At 41.6% G+C, this 27,406-nt stretch overlaps 1 protein-coding gene across 1 annotated transcript in view; it reads right to left on the reverse strand.

Annotated features, from left to right (window-relative positions):
• MYO5C (myosin VC) overlaps positions 1–27,406 on the reverse strand; it is a 1,763,334-nt gene that overhangs the window by 877,019 nt on the left and 858,909 nt on the right. Inside the window, exons 14-15 of the mRNA XM_044078824.1 lie at positions 9,563–9,656; positions 9,350–9,413 (exon numbers count right to left, since the gene is read on the reverse strand). Of these exons, the coding sequence (XP_043934759.1) occupies positions 9,350–9,413; positions 9,563–9,656 (158 nt within the window). The remainder of the gene's footprint in view (positions 1–9,349; positions 9,414–9,562; positions 9,657–27,406) is intronic.

The following is a 27,406-nucleotide window of genomic DNA, read 5'->3' on the forward strand; positions in this document are numbered from 1 at the left end:
CTCTGGATATTATGGTCAGCACCCAAGTGTTGTTTGTAATGTTTGTCCAGGTGTCTAGGTGCAGGGAATGACAACCTCCAACTGCCTCCAGAGATGGACAGTTGAGCAGCCCTTCAGGAGCACTGATAGGGCCTGTCAGAGAAATAATCTCTAAGCCTTGGTTCTACAGACCCCCTCTGCCTCTAGGGTAACATCTACCAATGAAACCTCTTCCTCTGTCTCTGGAGGAAGTGTCCTCATGCAGGTCCTGAAAAGGCTCCTGAGATTTCAGGAACCAAGTTTTCTTCCCTCCTCGCTGGTTTCTAGAAAAAAGTCCTCTGAGAGGTAGAAAACTTGATTCCCACAGCAGACAGGGTCTTTCCTTCCTGTTCGCTGTGGGTAAGTGTATCTTTCATCCAAACAAAGAGGAGCCATCGAAGGGGGCATTAACAAAAGATGCTTTAAAGGGTTCCACAAAGTCACACATCCTCATCCAGGTATGTCTCCTTAGAGCTATGCCTGAAATGGCTGCTTGTGGGGTATCCTCCGCTGTATAGGGAGATCAACCTCATTGAAGAATTAGCAATAGATGAGAGAGTTTCCAGTTGGGGAGAGAACTTTTTGAGGTCCTCCATTGACATGGTCTCAACAAGAGAGAGATGGATAGCTCCTTGATCAAATCTCTTTGCAAGTGGGTAAAATGTGCCAAATAATTTAACAACCTCAGAGTGACTGTGGCTGAGGCATAGATGCACATTCCAAATCTGTCCATTGCCCGGGACTCCCTGTTTGGTGGATTGACAGAGGAGATCTACTCCACCAGTCTTTTTAGTGGCAGATGGGGACAGCTGTGCTCCAATGTGTTCTGTCTGCTGGGGGGACTACAAACTTGTATGAATGCTTGGGGGTGGGCTCGACTGTGTCCAGTGGAAAACTAGGTCAATAAGTTCATCCACCAGGGGAATCTCCCAAGACACAGATGGGCCTGCCCTGAAAGCCTCCAGGAACACAGAGTCCTCAGAAGGAGGAGGTTGGGAAGAACAATTACCTTTCTGTGTTAATATTTACAAAACAACTCCAAATGAAACATCATCAGGTGATGATTGAAGGGATCCCTCTCCCTCATCAAAGTCGGTGTATTCAGTAAGGGACTCCATAGGGGAGTCTATGTGCCTCCTTCTGTATGTCTTCTTTCAAGGAGCCTCTTCTGTGGACTGCTTGGGAGAGGTGTCAGAAGAATGGGAGAATCCCTGTGGGGGATCCATGTGGAAGCTTCCCTGAGCTGGCTGATCCTGATGGACAGAAATGATGGGCTCAGAGCTCAGATCTGATGTGGGGCAGAGGACAGGATCTGAGACTAGAAAGGATGGCTCTCTATGCATAGAGAAAACCCTTTCAACTACCTGAAAGGCTGACAGACCCAGGGAGACCTCTCTCCCTCTCCTCAGTGCCTAAGCAGCTGAAGAGGGAAGGCCAGAGCCAACCTCAAACCCAAGCCCTGCAGACAGAATTGGATCCGAACTGTCCAGGGCATAGGCACTGAGGGGAAGGGAAGGATCCAACAATGCTGGAGTGATGGAGTCAAGGAAAGAAGCTTCTTCAGATCTGACGCTGCATGGCAGATCACAGAAGGAGATAATATTTGTGGGCAGATGTGCTCATGGATCCAGGAAGAGACAGAGCCAGCAGGACCCCTATCTGGATCTGAGCCTTAAAGAATGTCTGCATCATTCTGTCAATGACCACCTCTATTAAGCTCCTAAATGATCTGGATGAAACTGCAGATGGTGGTTTGGATGATTTTTAACTGGCTATGTCAATGTATCAAGCCTGGCTAACTCTCTAGAATGTGTAAAAACCTGTTAACCAGTTTACTGTGTAATTTAATTTAATCCTAACTTGTGCTCAGGATTAACTGTAACCTGTGGAACTTGTTTAACTTGCTTACTTATGTAATCTCTGTAAATAGTATGTTTGTAATATGTAATGCTGGTATTATGTAATCCTGTATCTGCTTACCCTTGGAGCTTTTCTCCCCGGGCCTCCGCTGAAAATGGACATGCATCCAGTCGGACTATCCCGGTCAACAAATGTAAAATAAATAAATAAAAATAAATAAAAATTTCTTGGGGTATGGAACAACTAGGGCAGTAGAGCCGGAGAAATCAGTTCCAAGATAAGAGGTGGGGATCGGCTTCTAACCGTCGGATCTGATGGCTTGGGATCAGAGTATAAAGTGGATGGCAAAAGTGAGCAGGAGATAATGACGATTCCTGGCAGGTCCAACAAGACCTGTGGACCTGAGGAAGGCTTGGCTGTTTTCAGATCTGAAGGGGTCGGATCCACAGGCCTTTAGAAGTTTTTCTGGTGGCTCAGACAAATCCCTCTGCAATTTTCTAAAGGATCTCTTCTTAGATTCTGAGGAGCTATGATAAGTTTTGGAAGGGGGTTGAACCCCAGCAGATGGAAAAGATGCTGGTAATAAATAATCCTTTCAAGATTAATTTATTCCTACTGTCAGAAAGGGCTCTTGGATTGAATAAGAAGCATATGCCACAATTCAACTTAAGATGCTCTGGCCCTAGGCAACAAACTCAGTTCTTATGGCCATCAGAGTTTGGGATCTTCTGCCCATAAGAAGTGTACTTCTTGAAGCCAGGTTTATCAGACATACTGTATGCAAAGCCACACAACAAAAAAAATCACCTTACGGTAGTTGTACCCAAAGTAGAGTAAGTCGTACAAAAGTCACAGTCGAGCTTAAACACTGCACAAATAACACTGCAAACATTTTATATATATATATATATATATATATATATATATATAAATATATATATACACACACACACACACACACATATATATATATATATATATATATATATATATATACACACACACACACACACACACACACACACATATATATATATATATACACACACACAAATCTACACACACACACACACACACACACACACACACACACACATATATATATATATATACACACACACACACACACACACACATATATATGTATAGACAGACAGACACACACACGCACACACACACACACACACACACACACACACACACACACACACACACACACACACACACACACACACACACACACACAGATAAGTATAGCTAGAAGAGAGAATCTGGCAAAAAGGCACAAGGAAAAAGAGAGACAAAGAAAGAAAAATAATCACAAACAAAACCCTGCCTCCACGAAAGTAGACAGGCGAGGAGTTAAACAACCCTAACAACTAAAACAAGGAAAAATTAGAAAAACTGCTTCCTCTCATGCTCGAAATTCTGCAGATCTAACTTAACATGATGACACCAAATGATATCTGAGAAGTTGGGGATGGTGTAGAGCATTATGGGTACAGGAAGGAGGTTGAGATTCGGATCCAAGTCTGAAAAATGCATCCGAATTGGATCCAAGGGTCAGATCCATAACCCAACAGGAAGAATGAAAAGGACATCATCAGATCTGGTAGCTATCTATGTGAGACTGAGACAATGTATGAAAGTTTAAGGCATAAAGCAGAAGTCAGAGAACTGTGACCCTGGATCTTTTTGTCATGCATCTAGTCAAGTACACACCAAAGGCAAAGGGCAATAACTTCTTTGGAGTCTGAAGCTATACTGTGAGCTACAACAGAATGGCATTAAATATACTGATCCCAAGGATATTGCCAATATCCTGGCAGATCGATTCAGTGCAAACGTCACCCCCTCTCACCCCTTAAGGGCCCATCTCAATACCAAAAGATTGCCAGATTTCAGTACTCATGGCCACATAGGTAAAAAACGCACTCTCCAAAGCTAATAATACAGCATCCACGGGACCAAACTTCATTCCGGGCTGTGTACTGCATGAACTACAAAATGAACTGGCACTTCACCTAAGTGTCATGTTTAATCATAGCCTCACCTCAGGCTTCATGCCCAATGAGTGGCACACAGCTACAGTAATCCCACTCCACAAGTGGGAATCCACCTTGGATCTTGGGAACTATCGTCCCATCAGTCTGATGAGCCTGATCTGCAAAGCCAAGGAACACATTATCAAGGAGCTTGTAAACAAAGACATTGGCAACCTTCAAACACTGGACCCCACCCAGTTTGGTTTCATAAAGGGTCGATCTTGTCTCCTCAACCTGAATGACTTCTTCGAATAAGTCTCCAGAGCTGTGGACGAGGGTAAGGTGGTCCACACAGCCTATCTGGACCTCGCTAAAGCCTTCTACACCATCCCTCACTTTGGAATCATAGATAAACTTACTAAGCTGGGCATTAATCCCTACATCACGTGATGGGTTGCCAACTGGCTTAGTGGCAGAACCCACAATGTAAAAGTAGTCAACTCAAAATCCAGCTCTAGACAAGTGGCAAGCGGAGTACCTCAGGGTTCAATTCTGTGGCCGCTCTTGTTTGGCATTTACTTCTCTGAAGTACAGGCCAGCACTAAGGGACTCTGGATAACAAAGTCTGCAGATGACTGCAAACTGGGAGCCATTACTGAATCCCCAAATGATGTGGATATTCTACAAAAGGGCCTTACAGAAACAGATGCTTGGTGCCAGAGCCATGGGCTCAAGCTCAATGCCAAGAAATGTATAGTTATTCCCTTTGGGAAAAACATGTACCCATGAATTACCATATAAATGGCAGTACACTAAACACCAAAAGTGTGATAAGGGAATTAGGGACAGGTGGACAGTAGTCTCACTTTCGATAACCACATAGCCACAACAGTCAGCAATCCTTCTATGTGGCACACCTCATCACTAAATGCTTTTCATCCAAAAAAAGGAGGTAATTGTCCCACTATACTCATCCCTCATTAGACCCATTATAGAGTACAATGCCCCGTTTGGTATGTATCTCACAAGACATCTGCAACAACTGTAAAGGCCACAGAAATACCTCACTAAAAGAATCACAGGCCTATAGCAGATGCCCTATGTTGACTGTCTAAAACAACTCCAGCTATACTCTGTTGCATATCGCCTACTCAGAGGTGATCTCTGCTTAACATACAAGGTCATGTCAAACCCAGTGCTGTTGGACATGCTACACTTAAAGAAATGCCAGTTCCTCAGAGGTACATGCTCCAGGGATCTAAACCTGGTCATTACAATGAACAAAACATGCTGGAGGGATAGGCTCCTGAACCAGAGGCTCCCCATACTCTGGAATAGACTGCCCATACATGTCAAGCTGAGTGTCTCTTTGGCCCTCTTCAAAAGGAACCTTGACAATTGGATGGGAGATAAGAAATTCATCCCAGGGATCATGTCAGTCACCCTGCTAGACAGGGGACCAGGGAAGTAAATATTCTGGGAAGAAATAGCCAGGGAATTGTTATGGGTAGGCTTGTACAGCCCCTAGGGCTGATACCCTAGTACCAACCTATGAACTTATATACCTTGAAGTTATGACTTGACGTGCCACTAAAGGGGGTTTGAAATCAATAAGGAGAGTATGACCCACATGTCAAGTTGTACTCTTTGTGTGAATTTCTCTAAAGAAGACATCAGTCTAGCTCACACACAAGTAATTAATGCAGCAAAACTGCTTACAAAAGTTTCAGTTTGAAAAACACTAATAGAACCATTATCAGCTAGCCTTAAAATCACATTTCTAAACCTATATAAATCATTTATTCTAAGCCATTCTGCTCAGACAAGCTGCTTTAAGCACATTTTTAATTATTTTTTTATTTGTATTTGTTAATCGGGTAGGTAGACTGGTCAGTTGACCCTTTTCACCCATGGCCCAGCCTCACTGAGCAATATATACACTTATAAATTATACAAAGTATACAATTTCAATACAACAGAAATACAATTCAGCACACATAGAAGTTCAGTCTTAACACAATTTAGCATGTAATTTACAAGCGAGATGTAAGACATACAGTGGATATAAAAAGAGTACACACCCCTGTTAAAATACCAGGTTTTTGTGATATAAAAAATGAAATGACAATAAATCATGTCAAAACTTTTCCCACCTTTAATGTGACCTATAACCTGTACAATTCAATTGAAAAACAAACAAATCTGTTAGGGGAAAAATATTAAAAATAAAAAACATACAATAAGCTGGTTGCATAAGTGTGCACACCCTTAAACTAATACTTTGTTGAAGCACCTTTTGATTTAATTACAACATTTAGTCTTCTTGGGCTGGAGTCTATCAGCATGGCACATTTTGACTTGGCAAAATTTGCTCACTCTTCCTTGCAAAAGTGCTCCAAATCTGTCAGACTGCGAAGGCATCTCTTGTGCACAGCCCTCTTCAGGCCACCCGACAGATTTTCTATTGGATTTAGGTCAGGCTCTGGCTGGGCCATTCCAAAACTTGAATTTTCTTCTGGTGAAGCCATTCTTTTGTTGACATGGATGTATGCTTGGGGTCACTGTCATGTTTAAAGGTGAAATTCCTCTTCAGCTTCAGCTTTCTAGCAGATGCCTGAAGGCTTTGGGCCATAAGTGACTGGTATTTTGAACTGTTCATAATTTCCTCCACCTTGACTAAAGCCCCAGTTCCAGCTGAAGAAAAGCAATGCCAAAGCATGATACTGCCACCACCATGCTTCACCATGGGGATGGTGTTCTTTTGGTGATGCAAAGTGTTTTTGTGCCAAACGTTCCTTTTGGAATTGCAGCCAAAATGTTCAACCTTGGTCTCATCAGACCATAAGACATTTTCCCACATGCTTTTGGGAGACTTGATGTATTGTTTTGTAAATTTTAGTTGGGCCTGGATGTTCTTCTGTGTAAGAAAAGGCTTCCATCTTGCAACCCTACCCCATAGTCCAGACATATGGAGAATTCAGGAGATTGTTGTCACATGTAGTACGCAACCAGTACTTGCCAGAAATTCCTGCAGCTCCTTCAGTGTTGCTGTAGGTCAATTGGCAGCCTGCCTGACCAGTTTTTGTCTTGTCTTTTCATCAATTTTGGAAGGATGTCCAGTTCTTTGCAACATCACTGTTGTCCCATATTTTCTCCACTTTTTGATGACTATCTTCACTGTGTTCTATGGTATATCCAATACTATGGATTTTTTTTTATGTACTTCTCCTGACTGACACCTTTCAACAATGGGATCCCTTTGACGATTTGTAAGCTCTCTGCAAACCATGCCTTTTGCTGCAGCAGACAACTGAGTAAATATCAGGAAAATCCTACTAGGACAGCTGAACTTTATTTGGGGTTAATCAGAGTTTCTTTAATTCATGGCAGGTGTGTACCCAAGAAGACTGAATGTTGTAATTAAATCAAAAGGTGCTTCAACAAAGTATTAGTTTCAGGGTGTGCACACTTATGCAACCAGCTTATTGTGCATTTTTTACTTTTATTTTTCCCCTAACAGATTTATTAGTTTTTCAATTGAATTGTACAGTTTACAGTTCACATTAAAGGTGGGAAAAGTTTTGAAATGATTTATTGTGGTCTCATTTTTTTATATCACAAAAACCTGGCATTTTAACATGGGTGTTTACACTTTTTATATCCACTGTATATGCAACAGTGAATATTAAAGCAGCTGCTATACATGAAGCTAAAACAGCGAGTTTGCAAAGATACCTGCAAAAGTATTATAATTACATTCTACATACACTATACACAAAGACTGACTGAGATAATTTGTTGGTAAATCAGGAGAACATTGTAAAGCTTGATCATATAATGGTGATATATCTGAACTTCCAGAAGTACTAGCCATTATCTCTAAAGCATTTCCAAATGGCACCCTCATACTGCTGTTCTCAACACCTTTTTAAATTCTTCTAAAGTCTGTACAGTTTTGATTCATGGAGGTATCTTATTTAAGGTAGCAGGGTCAGGTGTGGAGAAAGCTCCTTCTGAAGTAGTTGTTTTGAAGCAATGTCTAGAAAGGGTAATGTTGACTTCTTGGCAGGATCTTAAGGAATATGTTTGTTCTCTAAAAGGAAGTTTTCTTTTTATATAAGGACTGCTAGGATACTGTCCTTTTTATATAAGGACACCAACCAAACTTTAGAATAATAAACTGCAGAGTGCTTCAGAGGTTTGTAGCCCTGACTGTCACAGAGAGCCATCTTTGCCCATTTAGTAAAGCACAATAATGTACATGAGAGTCTGCTAATAGTACTAATCAGATGATTTTGTTTTACGCAACTTGAGGACCTGGCATAACAGTTAATGTTTAGAATAGATGGAAGGTACATGGTTTGATTCTAATCTCTGTTTATTGGCTAGGTTTACAATAATCATCAAACTGATAACCTAACTATGAACCTCCTCCTCTTCTTTTGGCTTTTCCCGGTCAGGGGTCACCACAGCAGATCACCTGTCCACTCAAGATTGGCAGTGGAGTTTTACAGTGTCAAGTTGCCAGCCCAGCGCCCAACCTACCACAGAAGGCACATGCACGCATGCATTCATGCCTAGGGCCAATCTAGAGTGTCCAATCCACCTACAGCATGTCTTTGGGATGTGGGAGGAAATTGGAGCACCTGGAGGAAACCCACGCGACCACAGTGAGGACATGCAGACTCCACACAGAAGGCACCCCAGCCGAGGACTGAACAGGAGAACCTCTTACTGTGAGGCAGCAGTGCTAACTGCTGCACCACCACGGCCACCTCAACCTAACTATGAACCTATGAAGTCTATATGTGTTATGTGAAGACTATACTGAGATTAAAGGTGATCAGTTTTCAAGTCTGGGTACTGACACTTTTCTAGCAATATATATTTTGGTAGCTTGAAATAGAATATGAGAGATCTTATCATTTAAACTGATTTAGCACTTTGCTAGTAATATCACTGCTGCGTGTTTTGCAATTTCACCTCATTATTTATTTTAAATAATAAAGTAACCTCCCTGCCAAGTGAAGCATTTATTAAAACCAAAGGTAGGCATGCACTACTGAGAAAACTATATTAAACACAGTAAAATTTGCCAAGTTGTCAACATTACAGTTTGCCACTTTAATTCCTTCAGTGAATAGATAAGGCATATTGGGAAACTTAAAAAGCTATATCATAAAGTGCTGTTTCAAGATCTACATTTAGCCATTCTTTTAGCCAACCAACAAAACCCAGCAAGAAGTATTTAAATGGGAATTCTGAGGATTTTGATTTTTCTACAAAAAAGATTACTAAGCCACTTCTGAACCACATAAACCTTAGATGCAAGCAATAGTTGGGCATTATCACAGAAACATATTTTATATTCTCAGTAAGCAGAATTAATTTACACTATTATTAAGGGTTTACACACTACCTCCTGTAAGTGTGCAAGACTTACAAAACAAAAATAAAAAATAACTTCAAAAGGTATTTGTTTGTACCTTTGTCTCAGATCTTCAGTTTGTAAGCCTCGGAGAAGTTGTTTTGTAACTTCAGTCATCTTTGCTGAAATGGCAAACAAAAAATGACACTATTTAGTAATGTTACTTGTTTATGTGAAAAAAAACAGTTTGCAGGAAATCTGAGGAAGTAATAACAGGGAACATTCAAAATAAAGTCATTTAATGCACTTCAAAAAACCTTTATTATATTACCTCTCATGTCATGCACTTGTTCTTGCATTTGCTTCTCTATGTCTTTTCTCTGCGTCTCAAGCAATGATATTTCCCTCTTCAGTTGTGGGATTACCTGTGTGAATAGAATTCAGAGGAGTTACTGATAAAGATGAAACTTCCCTTCCACTTACTTCCATTACACTAGTTGACTGATGACTTTGTTAAAAACTTGACCGTTGCATTTTATTCATTCTAATTTCAGAAATATGCATATAATAGCCAACTTGGTATTCCAGTCATGTCTCAAAATGCTCAGTCCAACATTAACTTCTAAACAAAGCCAAGCATTTAAAACATTATTTCTTAATTTTCTGTTAACCAATAATACTCTTTCCATTTTTCTTAAAATCTCTGCATTTATAAACCGTTTTAAAAAATATTCTATGTACTACTTTTAAATTATTAGCTCATCTGTATATTTTATCTATGAGAACAAAGTTACATAAATGCACAATCTAGCCATCAGTTAATATTTTTGATTTTTATTGATTTTTACTATCAATAAGAACAAAAAATATTACCCGAAACTATATGATTTCCAGCTCTCTGTTAAACAGCCATAGAGATGGTCCATACTGCACAGTGCAGACATTTCTGAAAAAAACAGTATGAGTGGCAGCAGCACATATGAAGTGTGTCTTCAAAAGATCCCCTCAAAATGTAATCTGTTTTAATGTTTTATTTTCCCTTTGTTGACTGAGTTAATCCAATTAGGCCAGAGGTCTCTTTTCAAACACCTGAGGTGATATTCATCCTGATTAAGCGAAAATTGGCCAGGACAATAGTGAACTTCCCCCACTTTTTTCTATGAGTGCTATGGAATCTTTTATATCCTATTGAGGTACCACCAACTCAGGCAAATGGCACCTCGGTTTAACAGCTCATCTGAAGGATGGCACAGTCAAAAGTGCAGCACTCCCCTCCCCCCATGCTGTACTGCAATGTAAGTAATGGAAAATTAAACCAATCCCCTGAGTTGAGAATAGAACTCAATGCTTTCTGACAACATCAAAGACAAGTGTACTACATGTTCAGCCACAGACACTGCTTTTATTTGTCACAGTAAAAGGTAATACCATAGATCAGCCATTAAGGTAGACCAGTTTAGCAGCAGAGACCATTCTTGGTTTCGTTTTACAATGGAAATCAAACTAATGATCAGGCTGTATGATTTTCTTAGCATTACAAAACAGTTGGTAAAAGTAATGTATTTCGACTTTTCCCAGTTAGGGGTCGCCACAGTGGAACTCTGGTCCACTAATGATTGGCAGTGGATTTTTATGGTGCTGAGTTGCCAGCCCGACGCCCAACCTTCAAAGAAGGCACACTCATTCACGCAGGCACCTACCTGCATGTCTTTAGACGTCACTCAACCACGGGGAGGACATGCAGACTCCACACAGAAGGCGCTCCAGCCGAGAACTGAATGGGAGAACCTCTTGCTGTGAGGTGACAATGCTAACTGCTGCACTACCGCGGCCCTATTGCAAAACAGTTGGTACCTATCCTATATGCATTCAAATAGTCCTTCTTCTTTAATATTTTAGACAGAAAACTGTTAGTTGTACTGACTGGTTCAAAGATGCAGCAGGGACCACTTCTGGCAAAAAGAAGGGATATTTCTTTCACTTTTCAAGACTTTTTTTTTTTTAATCAATGGTGGTTTTTAAATTACAAATTCTGTGTATTGTTTGACAATACAGTTGCTGTATTACACTGTATTTGAGTATGCCGATATGTGTATATGATTTTATATATATATATATATATATATATATATATATATATATATATATATATATATATACATACATATATATATCTGTGTGTATGGGTTCCAACAACTTTGCTGAAAGGTACTTTTGTTTACATTTGTTTAATCGACACAATTTAGTGGACTAAACAGATGGTTGACAGGTGTGCAAGATCGACAATCCAGGGTAGGGGAATATACCCTTTTTCCTGGAGATTGTGCTATCTCGGAGTTAGAATAATTAGCAGGGGCTGGGGGGGGGGGGGCACAGTGTTGTTTTTTTTTTAAGTTTTGCATGCACTGAAATTAATTCTTCGTGCATGTGTAGTAGTGTGTAGCCATGCATAATGTTGATTAGTTTGTTTCGACATTAGAGATGTAGGCCAAAATTCGGTCAACTTAAATAGATCTGTATATATCTATATACATCCACACATATGCGGGTGCATACGACATATCACTTAAGCGACTTCAACATACACTTACCCCTCCTTTACATCTTTCATCACCTACTTCACATTATCGTCTGAATTATCTATACTGTAAATATGTACATCATCCCACAGTTACACCCAGCACATTTTGTACTTTATCTGTTATACCCACAGAATGCCAAATATCTTCTTTCTTTTACACAATAAGCCCAGCTCTTTTCAGATGTTGCATACTGAGTGTTAACACTAAAGGTCTTTTGTTCTTTACTTAATTTATATGTAACATTAACTACCTTTGTACCATTTATAGGTTCACAGCTGAATTCTAGGCTACTATTTTTATTTTTATATACAACCTGGGCTGAGGCTGCAAGTGGTCAGGCAGTAAATATACATAACTAAATACATAAACAAGAGTTACACACATTTTTGTCTACACAGTCTGCCAGAGAACCTTTCTTTCTTAGCAAGCAAACTGCTTGTATATATACTTTGTGACTTATGTACAAGTCTCAACATGTGCACTGGCTTTCTGAATACAGTAAGCTCTGTATACTGTCTGTTTATTTAGGTACAAAAGACACATGTTGTCTGCGTTCACCATGTCTCTGGTGAGAGATTTAACTACAAAACTCTTGATGTTAAATATGTTCTTCTTTATCTGGATGTTATAAACAGATACCCGGAATATTGAACTTTGCAATTTTCCATAAGCTATCCCCTAATTAAACACTGATGTAGTCAACAGAAGGAACTGGTTTGAAGATGAGCTAAAGCACAGTATTCCTTCGAGAAGGCTGTGTGTTTGACTTACAATAACAGTTCATTTACAACTTATGGCAGTGCTGGTTATCATATATTCCAGCAAGTCCATGGCTCAGTTCCAAATAGTACTCATTAGCCACTGAGTTTACATAACAAGTCTTGCATTTGCAATAACTAGAACGCAAAAAGGCCCGATCCCCAGAAAGAATAGTTGTGTAAAATCTTACCATAACAACAGATGTCCTTCTCTTCTACACTGCAGCATTCATAACATGAGGGGGTCCGCCACCATCTGACTCATACGTCTGGCGAGTATACAAAAGTCTAGTGCTACTGTGAGGTACGTACAACACTGCACATCAGCTAACGTACGTCGGCCATAAAGTAACATCAGGTATAAAGTGGACGTCAGCATGTACCAACCTCAGAACTGTATGTGACAGAAAGCATCAGCCTGATCTTAAGATGAGAAAACATGTCATCAGGAGCCAGGCAAGCATCAAAAGGAAGGCCAAGGAGGGGGTAATACTGCAACATATAGAAGAGAAGGACATATATAGTTATGGCAAGATTTTCTACAACTATTCTATGTCCTTCTATCCATATGCTGCAGTATTCATAACATTAGGGAAGAGTACCAAAGCTCATGCAGCTGAAGAATTGGGCAGAGAAAAAGAAACAGTTTTCACAAAACCATGCAGAATAGCTCTGGCAAAACCAGCCCTGGACCTGGAAATGCCATCTAATTTACAGTGCTTAGTGAAGGTATGCACAGAAGACCAGGTAGCTGCTTCCAAGATACAGCAAGTGTCCAAGCATTTAAAGAAAGCCCCAGAGGAAGGCACTGCTCTAATGAAATGTGTCCTAACAGGAGAGGAGAGATTCTTTCCATTGTCCACATAACAGAAAGAAATAGCTTTAGAGATCCAAGAGGAGATAGTCTGCTTGGAAACAAGATGGCCTAGGACCATTGGGTAATAGGAAACAAACAGGCAGTCAGGCTTACGAATTGGTTTGGTTTTGTCTAAATAATATCTGAGTTGCCTATGCACGTCTAAAGTGTGTAGGATCCTTTCACTGGAGAATTGAGGAGAAGGGAAAAAGCTTGGAAGGTTAATGGATTGACTGAGTGACAATTCATTAACAACTTGGGCATAAAGGAGGGGTTAGTTCTTAAAGAAACCCTATCCCTATGGAAAACTGTGAAAGGGGAAGATGGGCATTAGAGACTGTAACTCAGATACCCTTCTGGCAGAAGTAATGGCCACAAGAAGGACTGTTTTCCAGTTGCACATTGTAGACAGGAAGAACTTGCTGGCTCAAAAGGGGTCAGGGTAAGTTTCTCCAAGATAAAATTCAGGTTCCCAAGGAGAAGGAACTAGTTTCGTTGGTGGTCTGATGTGAAGGACACCTTTTAAGAAAAGTTTAACTTCCAAACTGGAAGGTAAAGGAGAAGGGTCCCTATTAATTATTCGAATTTCAAAGTTTGAATGTCATATGGTCGACACCATATGATTGAACTTTGAAAAGTTCGAAGGATAAAAGCAACAGCTCCGTACAGCACGGAATGGGAAAATTTCCCTTTTCTGCACTGAAGTGTAATTTCGGAGTTGGTATATTTAAGTAGGGGGGTGCAGGGGGGCTTGCCCTCCTGCTCAGAGCATTCAGGTAAGTTTCTTTTTTTTAAATTTTTTATTATATTTTCAATGTTTCAAACTACGCTCATATGTTGTCGAACATATGAGGTTTGAAGTTTTGAAACTTCGAATATATAATATAGACCCTAGAAGAAGACATAGGCAGACATGCAGAGATAGAAGAAAGATGGGCTTTTATAAGGAGTAAGACAGCCCACTCTTCATTAATTCACACAGGTAGGACAGGGCCACTGGGAAATCTGCTAGCAGTGGTTGTAAATCCTTTTTGAAACACATTTCCCTTTGGAAACAGGATTTCCTAGACATGGGTCTTCTGGCCTCCTGCAGAACTTGAAGCACATCCTCAGAAAATAGGTGTCTGAAAACCAATGCTGTCTTGGCCAAAAGGGGATCACCAGCAAGATTTCTGGTTGGTTCTGCTGGATTTTCTACAGGACCTTTTGGAGAATGGGAAGGGGGGAATGCATAAAGAAACATCTCCATCCAAGAAAAAGATGGAGCATCCACCTTCTATGCCAGGGGGATCTGGGACCCTGGCACAAAACCTAGGAAGTTGTCTGTTCATTGGGGAGGCAAAAACGTCTACCAGAGGTATACCCATCGATGGACCATGTCCAGAAACACATCCCTGAGTAACATCCACTCATGTCATTGAGTCAAGGGCCTGCTAGTGTGTCTGCCACAGCATTCTGTGTCAAGGGAATGTAAACAGCCTGAAGGAAGAGTTGATTCTGTGAGGCCAACTCCCAGGTCTGTAATGCCAGTCTGCATAGCATATAAGATTTTGTTCCACCCTATTTGTTGATGCACCAGAGGACCGTGGTATTGTCTGAAAACCACTTCAAAACCCCTGAGGAAAGTAGAGGCTTGGAAATTTGAAAGATGAAAATCCAGGCTCTCATCTGCTTTATATTGATATGCTCTCTTCTTTGGGCTTGAGACCAGACATTTCTGACCCTCCATGATTCCAGTGCAGCTCCTCATTTCATGTCTGAAGCATATGTGTACAGCTCCCGTGTGGGGAGAGGTAGTTGTAAGGGTAGACCTGGGTTCTTTGCAACTTGTAGGATACACCAGTTCAACTCCCTTTTCAAGCAAGAAAGGAATGGGATAAACTCCAGAGGATGGGATTGCTGTTACCAAACTGTCCTCAAGAACCACTGGAATGTCCTCATGTGTAACTTGGCTAAGGGAAGCATGGGGATAGTGGAGGCCATGAACCCCAGGAGGTGGAAGAAACTCCCTGGCAAACAGGGATTGAAGATGAAGGAGGTCCTGGAAGTAGGTGGTTAAGGACAGGAAGTTTTCTGGAGGTAAGGAAGCTGGCATCTTGTCTGACTGGATCCTGTAACCAAGAAAAATGTGATATTGGGAAGGGATCAGAGCAGATTTCTGGTAGTTGATCGTGAACCCTAGATGCTCCAGGAGTGACACCATGAAGGAGAGATTCTCCTGAAGGACGTTTGGAATTTGTGCCTGGAGGAGTAGGTCATCTAGGTAATGGAAGATCTGCATGCCCTGTAGTCTGCAGTAGGCTATAACAGAGGCTAAACATTTTATGAAGACCCTCGGGGCCATAGATAGTCCAAAGGGCAAGGAGCAGAACTGAAAATGTGAGGAAACAATACCAAAGTGAAGAAACTTTCTGAACTGAAGATGAATAGGAATATGAAGGTAGGCATCTTTGAAGTCCAAAGACCCCATAACTGCCTGAGGAAGTATGAGAGGAAGAAGAGTGGGTAATGTCAGCATACGCAAAGAGGGAACCTTCAGAAAGGTATTTATATGGGCCAGGCCTAGAATGGGTCTCCAGCAACATCCTTGAGTAAAATCCTTTTCCAGCCTGGGCAGGCACTTCCTGAACAGTGTCTTGAGACAGAAAGTTAGAAATGACTTGGGGAGAAAAGTTCCAGTTGTTCTTTTGGGGAATGTGGGATACCGTTGAAGGGAGGTGGAATCTTCCACACCATAAAGTACCCTTGTTGGATGAATGACAGGACTCAAGAGTCCTGGGTTATCTGAGTCTAGGCAGGGAGAGAGAGAGAGAGAGAGAGACAAAGAGACAGAAGAGTTAATGGGCCTGGAGGTGGGTAGTCACAGGCTACCAGGCTTAGCATGAAGGGGCTGTTTCTTGGTGGGAGTAGAGGAGGCAGACTTAGATGTAAATTGTTTCCTAGTATCTCTTTTACCTTTGGAAAAGTGGGACCCAGCAGGCTTTCTGACAAAGGTAGTTTTGGTAGGGTAGTTCCTCTGAAACCTAGGTACAAAGGAAACAAAAATATGCTTAAAATCTCACAGTTCCTTGCCCTACTCCTGAAGAGATTTGAATAGCTCTATAGCCACGGTACCAAACAACGCCTTGTTGTCCAAAAGAACATCCATGATCTTTGCTTTAATGTCATCATGCAAAGGTTGGAGGCTGAGCCATGAATACCTCCTCAGGATGGACCCAGATGCAGCTGCTCTAGCCGTGGCCTCCACGGCATAACTGCACTTTATGGAATGCCATGTAACTTGGACAGATGAATTAAGAAAGGAGGAAAGCTTAGCCTTAGTGGGGGAATCAGGGAACTCAGAAAGTAGTTTGCCCATGTCTGAAAGTAGGGTCAAGGAATATTTGGCCATATGGGTCTGATAGTTAATTGCCCTGAAGGCCAAAGCAGCTGAAGTATAGATCTTTTTCCCAATTCTCTCCAGGACTTTGCTCTTCTTATCTGAGGGAAGTAGGGAGGTAGACGGCATCATTTTGGATGCCTTGTCTGCAGAGAGAGAAATGATAGCAGGATCTGCAGTGGCACATTTGAATAAGAATTTGGATTCCTCCTGCACTTTATAAAATCTATCTTGTCTCTTGGGGGCTGGAGGCTGGGAATCAGGGCACTTAGAAGCAGCTGCAAAGGCATCTAGGAAGGCTGGCAGAACAGGAGGAATGGCAGATGGTGAAGAGGAGTCCATCTGTAGGAGGTCATAGTACCTTTTTTGGATGTTCTATACCAGACAGAAGTCCCACTTGAAGAACTCTCTCATCTCAAGGATAGTTTCCCCAAATGAGGTATCCTCCCCAGGGGAATCCATGTCATTAGATTCCTCTTCTGGTGAGGCATAACCCAGAGGGGAAAATATTTGGGCTGACTAAGCCAATGATTCATCTCCTGATGATTCCTCCTCATCTGAGGAAACTTCCTCAGAAGTCCTCTTTAAAGGAGTAGAAGGTGGAAAGGAAAGAGAGGGAAGAGATGGACCTGAGGTCTGACGCAGGACCATAAAGGCAGTAAACAAGCTTTGGGAGAAGGTCTGCCAATCCAGTGGTTGTTCCGGAGTTGCTGGAGAAACATGTTTAGCTTTAACCTTTTTCATTTTAGGGGCTCCATATGGTGGAAGGTGGATGGGCCTGACATCGGCCTACACTCCATAATATTGGTAGGAACATCCTCTCACCCTATGATTTGGGTAATGCCACGTGGGCCTACAGTAACAAGCCATGGTTCCCCCCATGCCCAAATCAGACACCTGAGATTCGCTCAAGGATGTGCTGGTAGGGTCCTTCACGGCCTAAACCCCGGTACCTGTCAAAGGAATGTCTACCGAATCCAGAACAGCCTCTGGGCCATCAGCCTCAGGAGAAACATCCAGAACAGAGGGAGCACCGGGTAGTTCACACCTTGGTTTCTTGGCATTTTTAGCTTGTGGCTCGTCTGATGGGCCTGACACAGCTTCCATGTCACACGTGAGATGTTTTAAGCACTGATTCTTAAGATATAACTTCAAGGAAGCTAAATGACTATGAAGGGTCTTGGGTACAAAGGCCTTATAGATAGCACTGGCAGTATGGTCATGGTCTGGGCCTAAGCAAAACAAAAGTTGTGAGAGTCATTATGTGGAATGTGCATTCCACACTGACACTTGTCCTTCCTAGCTGATGTAATCAAAGCAAAACACAGTAGCCAAAAAGGCAATGAAACCCCCCAATTGGTTATTTATCTGAACCAAGGTTCACAGCTTGTCTGACAAGCGACGACCAGAGCACTCTATCACACAGGTGGCAGAAAAGTTCTGAGGTTGGTACATGCCAACGTCTGCTTTATACCTGTCACTTTATGGCTGGTGAATGTTAGCTGATGTGCGCATTGCATGTACCTCACAATAGCACTCCACTTTTGTATACTGGCCAGACGTACAAGTCAGCCGGTGGCAGACTCCCTCATGTTATGAACACTGCAGCATATGAATAGAAGGACATCATGCAGGTACTAAGCTGTTGTTGCTTTGACAAGGGTTGTCATCTGTTAACCCGCACTGGTAACCATTTAAAATGTTGGGACTCGCTATAGAGACCTGAAACAAGGAGACTGAATAGCCAAAAAAAAAAAAAACAGGCATACATATAACAAGGCCAAGATGGTAATTTCCTGGAATATTTCCTCTTTCCAAGTTATGGCAATCTCAGAGTCGGTATATATAAGTTTAGGGTGTGTGTGGGGCTTTCCCCCCCTGCATAAAGGAAGTTTAAATGAGAACAGAGATGTTCGAAATGCACTCCTCCTGTAATTTTGGTCTATTTTTTTGGCTTGTTACAACTTGGCATTTTGAGTGCTGACATTTTATTAGGGAGTCATCGCAAACAGTTTGTCATGTGGAGGAAATGCTTTGGATCATGCAAAAAGTACAGTTGTGTACCTACCATAAATGTAAATGTTCGAGTGTATTCACTTTTGCAGTCATTACAACTGGGTTATCCTGCTGGCAGGCTACCCGCAGTCGGCCTGAGTTCCAAAGTTTAGGTCCGGCACCAGTTGCTGTCACCTCCTTCCTGACGTCAGTGCGCCAGGGGTATAAAAAATGCAGCCAACGCCATTTTCTTCAGTTTTTTCTTGTCCCAGATGTCAGTTGCCCCTATAATGGTGAGCTCACTAATGCCAATAAGCATGCATAACCAAAAAATATGTTTTCCTTCATCTACAAGCAAATACACCACATAGGTTGCATAGAATAGAGAAGTACAGATAAGTCCCAGCAAGGAAAAGGGGGATGGTGGGAGGGTAACCTGGACTGCAACAGTGAATACACTTGAACATCTACATTTATGGTAGGTTCGCAACTGTACTATGTTCATCGTGCTCCACTGTTGCAGTCAATACAATTGGGTTGAATCCCAAAGCTATGGTTGGGAGGCTGGTGCTAAATAGGATTAGGAGAGGCTATCAGGCCCTGCAGAACTGCAGTGGCAAAACCTGCCCTGGATTTAGAGTAGAGAGGTAAGTGATAGTGCTTTGTGAAAGTATGCACTGAACTCCAAGTTGCAGCTTCTAAGGTGTCTTTGGTTGGTACTCCTCTGAGGAAGGCTGCTGAAGTGGCTGCTGCTCTGGTGGAATGTGGCCTAATGCCCTTAGGCACTGATTTGCCATGCTGTGAATAGCAGAAACGAATGCAGTGGCCTATCCACTTTGAAATAGTCTGCTTTGAGATAGGCTTTCCTTGTGATCCTGCAGCATATGCTACTAGAAGTTGTTCAGTCTTTCTGAAAGCTTTTGTTCTTTCCAAATAGAAGCATAGCTGTATGTGAATGTCCAAAGAATGCAGAAGTCTCTCACCCTTATTCTACGGATTTGGGTAAAAGGTAGGCAAGTGAATTGTTTGGTTAAGAGCCACACTGGACACTACCTTAGGCATAAATGTAGGGTTTGTCCTCAGAGAAACCCTGTCAGGATGGAAAATGATAAAAGGTTCCACAGCCATGAGTGCCTGTAACTCTGAGACTCGTCTAGTGGAGGTAATTGCTAGGAGGAGAGCTGTTTTCCAGGATAAGAATTGTATATCAGCTGCAGAGGCTGGCTCAAATGGAGGTAGTGTAAGTTTCTCCAAGACATAGCTGAGGTCCCATGCAGGAATTGGTGCTCTCCTTGGGGGTCTTATGTTTTTGGCCCCTCTGAGGTACTGCCTTAGTAATGGATGAGAAAAAATAGGTAGCGGTTCTGTATTGTAATGAGCTGAAATGGCAAAGGCATGAATCTTAATTAATGAAAAGGAAAGGCCTTTATCCAGCATCTCAGTCAAGTATTGCAAAATCTGAGGAATATTTGGAACAATCGTGTCAATACCTTGTGACTGGTTCCAAGCACAGAATCTCTTCCATTTTTCTGCATAAGTTTTTCTGGTGCTAGGCCTCCTGGCCTCCAAATTAACATCCATGGCTGCTTTAGAGAGAGGTGTGTCTTGAATGGCTACATTATCCGCCATACTGGCAGGTTTAAGGTCCTGAGTTGGCTGTGCAGTATCTGACTGTTTTGTTGGGTCAATAAGTGAAGATTTTGAGGTAATGTCCAAGCTGGGCATTGAGACCAGCTCTTTAGGATTGGGTACCAGTGCTGGCGGGGCCAGTCTGGGGCAATCAGTATCATTTTTGGCTTCTCTTGTCTGACCTTGAGGAGTACCTTGGGGAGGACAGGTAGAGAAGGAAAGGCATGTACTGTTAGGTTTTTCCAGCTGAAAGATAGAGCATCCACTTCCCATGCTTGCTTGTGATAAGTCCTTGTGCAGAATCTCTGCAGTTGGCAATTGTGAGGGGAGGCAAATAGGTCTATCTCCGGGCATCTCCAGTTCCTTGTTATCATGCTGAAGACTTGTGGATCTAATTTCCACTCGTGGGGATCCATTAGGTTTCTGCTTAATTTGTCTGCCAGAGTATTTATCCTTCCTGGCAGGAATTGTGCTTGCAGATGTACTTGGTAAGTCAATGCTGTGTCCCACAAGTTCATGGCTAGTCTGCAGAGGGGGTAGGAATGTGTGCCTCTTTGCTTATGTACCACATGACTGTAGTATTGTCCATCTTTATCAGTAATTGTCCTGGACGAAGTAGATCCTTGAAGGCTGTCAGGGCATTTTGAACTGCTAGCATCTCTTTTTGATTGATATGTAGATGCATTTGACTTGCGGACCATGTGCCCTGAATACATCTTCCTGCCATATGGGCCCCCCAGGCATAATCTGATGCATCTGTTGTCAATGTCTGCATGGCTGTGGGTAAGGTGAATGGCTGTCCCGAGTTGTGGTGACAGGCTTTTGGCCACCAGTGAAACTCCTGTTGCAGGCAGGGAATGAGGGTAATTATTGTTTCCAGGCTGTGGCAATGTTGAGTCCAAACACTTTTTAGATACCATTGAAGTTTCCTCATATGCAGTCTTGCATATGGAATTAGCAGAATGCAGGATGCCATGAAGCCCAAAGCCTGCAGAATTTTTCTTGCAGACAACTGGGTCTTTGTTGCCAATATTTTGAAATAAGTAGTCAGTTGTCTGTGTTTGTCTGGCGTGAGATAAGCCACCTGGGCAGTTGTATTTAAGCTTGCACCCAGGAATATTATCTCTTGAGAGGGTACGAGTTTTGATTTCTTTTCATTTACTGTGTACCCTAGGCCTGATAGTAATGTTTTTACAAACACCAGATGCTGTAGTAGAATGTCCTTGTTCTCTGCTTGAATAAGGCAGTCGTCCAAGTAAGCATATATTTGAATTCCTCTTTGTCTGCAAAAAGCAATTACTGGTGCCAGGCATTTTGTGAAGACCCTGGATGCAGTAGATAAGCCAAAGGGCAGAACAGAGAATTGGTAATGCATTGAGCCAGCTATAAATGTGAGGTATCTTCTGCATGATTGTCTGGTTGGGACTTGCAGGTATGCCTCTTTTAGGTCTAAAGTCACACGCCAAGCCTTCTTGCCCAGCATGGGCAGAAGTTGCTGTATAGTTAACATTTTGAATTTCGGAATATCCAGGAAAGTGTTCAGGATAGACAGGTCCAGTATTGGTCTCCAGGTTTTGTCCTTTCTGGGCACCAAGAATAGCCTTGAGTAAAATCCTAGTCCCTGCTCTTGCTGTGGTACTTGCTGAATGGCTCTCATGTCCATGAGGGATGAAACTTGTTTTTGTGCCTCTGCCCATTGATTACATGGCAGGTCTGGCATACCATTTGGCCTTGGCAGGGTGTGAAAATGGAACCTTTAACCCTGGGATACGATATTTAAGACCCATTTGTCCTGGGTGATCATGTGCCAATTTTGAGCAAAAAGTGCTAGTTTTCCCCCCAAAGGAGCTGCCAGAAGATAAGTGCTTGGTGCTGGCAGGGGAAAGTCATTGCGACTGTTTCCTGTATGGCTGTTATTTTTCTTCTCCGCTTTTGGAGGTAGAAGCACCCCATAGTTTAGGCCTGTATGAGTCTTGGGGCTGTGATCTGCCTCTGGGGCATCTGTATCTGCCTCTTTGTGGCCTGTCTGACACTGGAAAGGACCAATTCTTTGCAGGCCAGTTCCTGCTAAATCTGGCAGGTTGTACCTGTAAGAAATCGTTGAATGTTTGCATAGATTTAGCTTTATCCTCCATTTTCTTTAACACCTCTTCTGCTTTGACACCAAACAAGGTATCATGTTGTAATGGAGCATCTAATAATTTTGCTTTAACATGATTGGGCGGATTCTGTTCTTTTAACCAATCATGTCTCCTAATGACAGAACCTGTAACAGCGGCCCTGCAAGAGGCCTCTAGAGAATCAAAACTACATTGCAAAGTATGCTTTCCTACTTGTTCAGCTGCATGCAATAAATCCTGCATTTCTTTGTTTTCTGCACATTCTGAATTTGTCAACATTTTCTGTTTAAGCAGTGACATTAGATATTGCTGATATTTAAGCATATGAAATTGACAATTTAAAGCTCTTACAGCCAAGGTAGCAGAAGTATAAATCTTTTCCCCCCATCTGTCCAGGGCCCTTGAATCCCTGTCAGAGGGTATAGGGTTTTTTGCAGTGGAAGCCTTGACCCCTTTGGGACCCTGAGAGATTGTTTCTGGGTCTGCAACAGGGTTTTTGTAAAGAAATTTATGTGGACCAGGTACCCTGTAGTATCTGTCTGGTTTAAAAATTTGAAAATACATCATCTACAATATCTAAAACAAGAGGAATAGCAAGGGGCCTGTGTTGAGGTAATAAAAGGAAATCTCTGAGCCTTTTCTTGGATTCTGAGTAATCTTGGCTCTCCCAGTGGAAATGCTCCCTCATAGTATGCAGGGTTTCCCCAAAAGAATAATCCTCAGGAGGAGAGGCTGAAGGAATAGATTCTTCAGCATCAGAATCCTCATAGGGAGGAAGAGAATATTCCTGTTCAGAAGAGGAATCAGAGGAAATGGAAACCTGATCTGAAGATGCATATTCTATCTCTTGCCTAGGCCTCTTATCAGGAGGGGGATGGGAACCCCTGATCAAAGTAATTAGGTCTTTGGCCATCTTAAGCATCTGTTTTTTAGGCATGGAGGCTTGTCCAGGAGAATGCTGTATTTGTTTTTTTGTCTTTAGAGCTGCTTTAGTCTTTGCCTTCGAAGCTGAAGTTGGTTTTACATATAACTGTGTAGGCCTGAAAACACCCTCAGAAGCCGATGCCTGCTGAGTGGCTCTGGACCCATCTGAGGGAATAGTTTCCAAGTGTCCAATACCTTGAGTTTCCAGTGGCCTAGTCGGCTCCACATGGGAGTTGGAAGCGGCCTGTGGCTCTGAGGTAGCGGGTGTCAGGGGCTGCAAAAGCGCCTCACTGAGAACCGGCGACAGGTCTAGCAGACGCCTCGTCGTTGGTTTTGGACCTCGGGTGCCTGTCCTTTTCTTTACGCTTTTTATAAACTCTGGTAGTCGGTTGCTCCGATGGCATTATATAGTTAAATCTTCTGCCAAAACAATGAAATGCAAAATCGTACCGACACTTAATAGTGCGTTGGTTAAATCTAGCACAAAACTGACAACTAGCAACGTCGTGATAAGGGCCTAGACAAGGAATACAGTAAGAATGAAAATCCTTATGAGGTATTTGCTTCCCACAAGAAATACAATTGTTAACTTTTTCTGACATCGGTCTGGAGCAAGAAAAAAGTTTCCCCAATGGGGTACTTAGCTTTAATGAAGACTTCATATCTGAAATTCGAATTTGAAAATCTCAGGAGTCGGCCGACCGGCACTTGCGAACTGCTTTTGCTTCGGGCACTGCGCAGCAAGAAAGACTGAAGAAAATGGCATCGGCTGCATCTTTTATACCCCTGGCGCACTGACGTCAGGGAGGAGGCAACAGCAACCGACGCCGGACCTAGACTTTGGAACTCAGGCCAACTGTGGGTAGCCTGCCAGCAGGATAACCCAATTGTAATGACTGCAACAGTGAAACACGATGAACATCCTGATACTGCTCAGAACACATGGATTCACTGCAGTGGCTTCAAAGGTTACTTCATTTTGTTTAATGCAATTGCCAGCAGGTCAATATATTCAAACACCAGGTGAGATTTGTTATGTGGAACCACTGCTATTAGACCATCACACAAGCAAGGGTAAATACTGACCTGCTGTGTTCTCATGAATGGAAAAAACAAAAGTTAAGTACTTACCATAATGATATCCGTTTTGTCTCACTTTCTTCCAGTTCAATGTTTGGATTGTCAGATCAGAATCAGATCTGACCTTGGCACCTTCTTCTACAGCTGTGAATCTGAGGCTATGACTTCTCCATAACCCATAATTCCCTCCTGTGTACTCAGTTACCTCAGATCGAGTTTGCTGACTATCAAAATTATAGATGTATTCCTTTTTTTAAAGATGAAACATCTTCAATGAACTATTCCTTATGACATAGGTAATCATATATTTATATTAATGACAACAAACCATATTGACATATTTTCAGTTGTAAACATTATATATCACATACAATCATATATACAGTCATTGCCAAACATTACATAGCTCATTTAATTCCTGCCTCACCTTAAAACCTCATTTCTCCTCCAAAACATTATTCTGCATGTATTGTTCCCACAAATTCCATTTTTTTCTATATAATTTGCTCCTACAAATTTCTAAAGATCCCAGTTCTTTTATCTCTGTTACTATATTCATTACATCTAGTACCTTTGGTTTAGACTTTGATTTCCATTTTCTAGTAGTTGCTTTTGTTTTGGCAGACACCAGAATTAAACTCAAGGTCTTACTATGACTAGGCGATTCCGATTCTGTATCATAGCTCAAAAAATCATTTCCTGAGTTACACCAATTTGCTCACCCTGTCATCGTCTGACAGAGTAGTCTGCAGGGAATTTTTAAAATCTGCCAACTCAGTACACTTCAAAAAAATATGTTCTCAAATGCCTCTTTCTTTCCCATCACACATCCAACATTTGCAATCTACCTGAGAAAAAATTCTGTGGAATCTGCTTGGGGTATAAAAATACTTATGCAAACACTTCCAAGCAAAAATCCTAAATCTTCTAGAGTTTGCTGCATATTTGGGTGCCATACATATATCCTCCCATTGTTTCTTTGTAAAGCGCTTATCCATTTTCATTTCCCAGTCCTATATGACCTCCTCTGATTGATTCCTACAGATATGTAATATTTTACATGCTCTACTAATCCTTTTTTAATAGCAGCTTCTTTTGTAGATACTACTAAAAATTGTACCAGTGCTGGTCTTTCACTTAGGATCTCTTATTCTTTTATCTTTGCCTATAATCTGATATCAATACTTGATAGGGAAGGCAATCTCTACCCTGCAGTCCAAATGAATTTTTGGCCTCATCCCATTCTATTCCATTTCCCTCTTTAATTACTTGTTGCCAATACTTTGGTTCCTTTGCCAGCTTTCTCTAGTACATTCCACTCCCCTCTTACCTATTCTCCGTACCCCTAATAATATATTCTTCTCCTCATCTGGATTTTTTAGGCTAGCCCCAAAATATATTGCATCATTCAGTTGTCTTAGCTGAGATGCATCACCATGCATTTGGAAGGGTTAATGAATACCTTTTATCCCTCAGACCATGCCTTCAGCCTCATTATGTCCCTCAACAGGCTTGCACCCTTATCAGGTACTACCCTAAGCCCCACCCAGCATTTGTGTTATCCATAAAGAGATCATTTGTCCTTTTTGTGCTCATAAGTGACACATTAAATAGGATCATTCCCTGTGGGAAATTAATTATCTTTCCCTCTAATTATTTGCTCCCAATACCTTGGTTCCTTGTTAAGTTTTCTCCAGTAAATTCCAGTCCCCTCTTGTCTACTGTCTATATCCCTAAATGCTGTCATCCGTATTGGCATAATCTCCTCTCTCCATTCCCGTGTTGGCAGTGAGTTCTTAGAATACTTTCTGCTACATTGTGGATATAATATTCTGTATGATTATTCTTATTCTCCTTAAAGGACTGCACCCAAAATCCCAGCCTCTCCTTGTTACTTGAGCTTCCCTCATGTTTCAACATAATCCCCTTCCACTCTGAATTACAGCTTTCAGCTTATGCTATGTATAGGAACCTTAACTGTGTAGCTCTAAAATACCACTTCAAAATGGGTAATCCCAATCTGCCCTGTTCTATTGGAAGAATCATCTTATCTCACTAGACTCTTGCCATCTTAACCTCCCAGATAAAGTCCTTCAGTTCTTTATTAATTGCTATCCACAACTTCTCCCCTGGTTGATAAAAATATGCCTGACTTGTGTGTAAGACTAAAGAGACTAAAAGCATTTTGACTGCTTGTGTCTTACTATCCCTGTAACAAAGCTTCCATTTTCTCAGTTATCTTTTGTTTAATCTCTTCCCACATATCCTTAGCTCCCACACCAGAATAATTTTAATCCATACTCCTACATACTTCATTATATCATGTCCCCATAAGTACAGATATTGCTGAACCAATTCATGTGTGGCAACATAATTTACTGCTGTTGCCTTTGTTTTAGCTTCATTAATTTTGTATCCCAAAAAGATATGAAACTGTCTCAAAATGTTACACAGCACTGTAATGTCTCTTTCTAGTTTTGTCAGGTATAAAACAATATCATCTGCAAATACGCTTGTCTTGCCTACCATACCATTTATATCCTTGAATTTCTGAGTTCCTTATTTTCTTTGCCGGTGTTTCTAAATATAATGCAAATAACAAAGAGGAAAGAGGACACCCCTGCCTGGTTCCTCTGCTCAATCAGAAAATATCAGAGAGGACGCCAACTCACTTTAATTTTCACCTCCTATCCCTCACATATCCTCCTAATCAACCTTAAATTTTTTTCAGGAAATGCAAATGCTTCCATTAACCTGCTCATAGAGTCCCAGCTTACTCTGTCAAATGCTTTCTCTGCATCAAGACCCAACAATAACAATAGCATTTTCTTGCATTCTGCTTCTCTATGGCT

The sequence above is a fragment of the Protopterus annectens genome, chromosome 7.part1 (assembly GCF_019279795.1).
Source record: "Protopterus annectens isolate FY-2018-M chromosome 7.part1, PAN1.0, whole genome shotgun sequence".
NCBI lineage: Eukaryota > Metazoa > Chordata > Ceratodontiformes > Protopteridae > Protopterus > Protopterus annectens.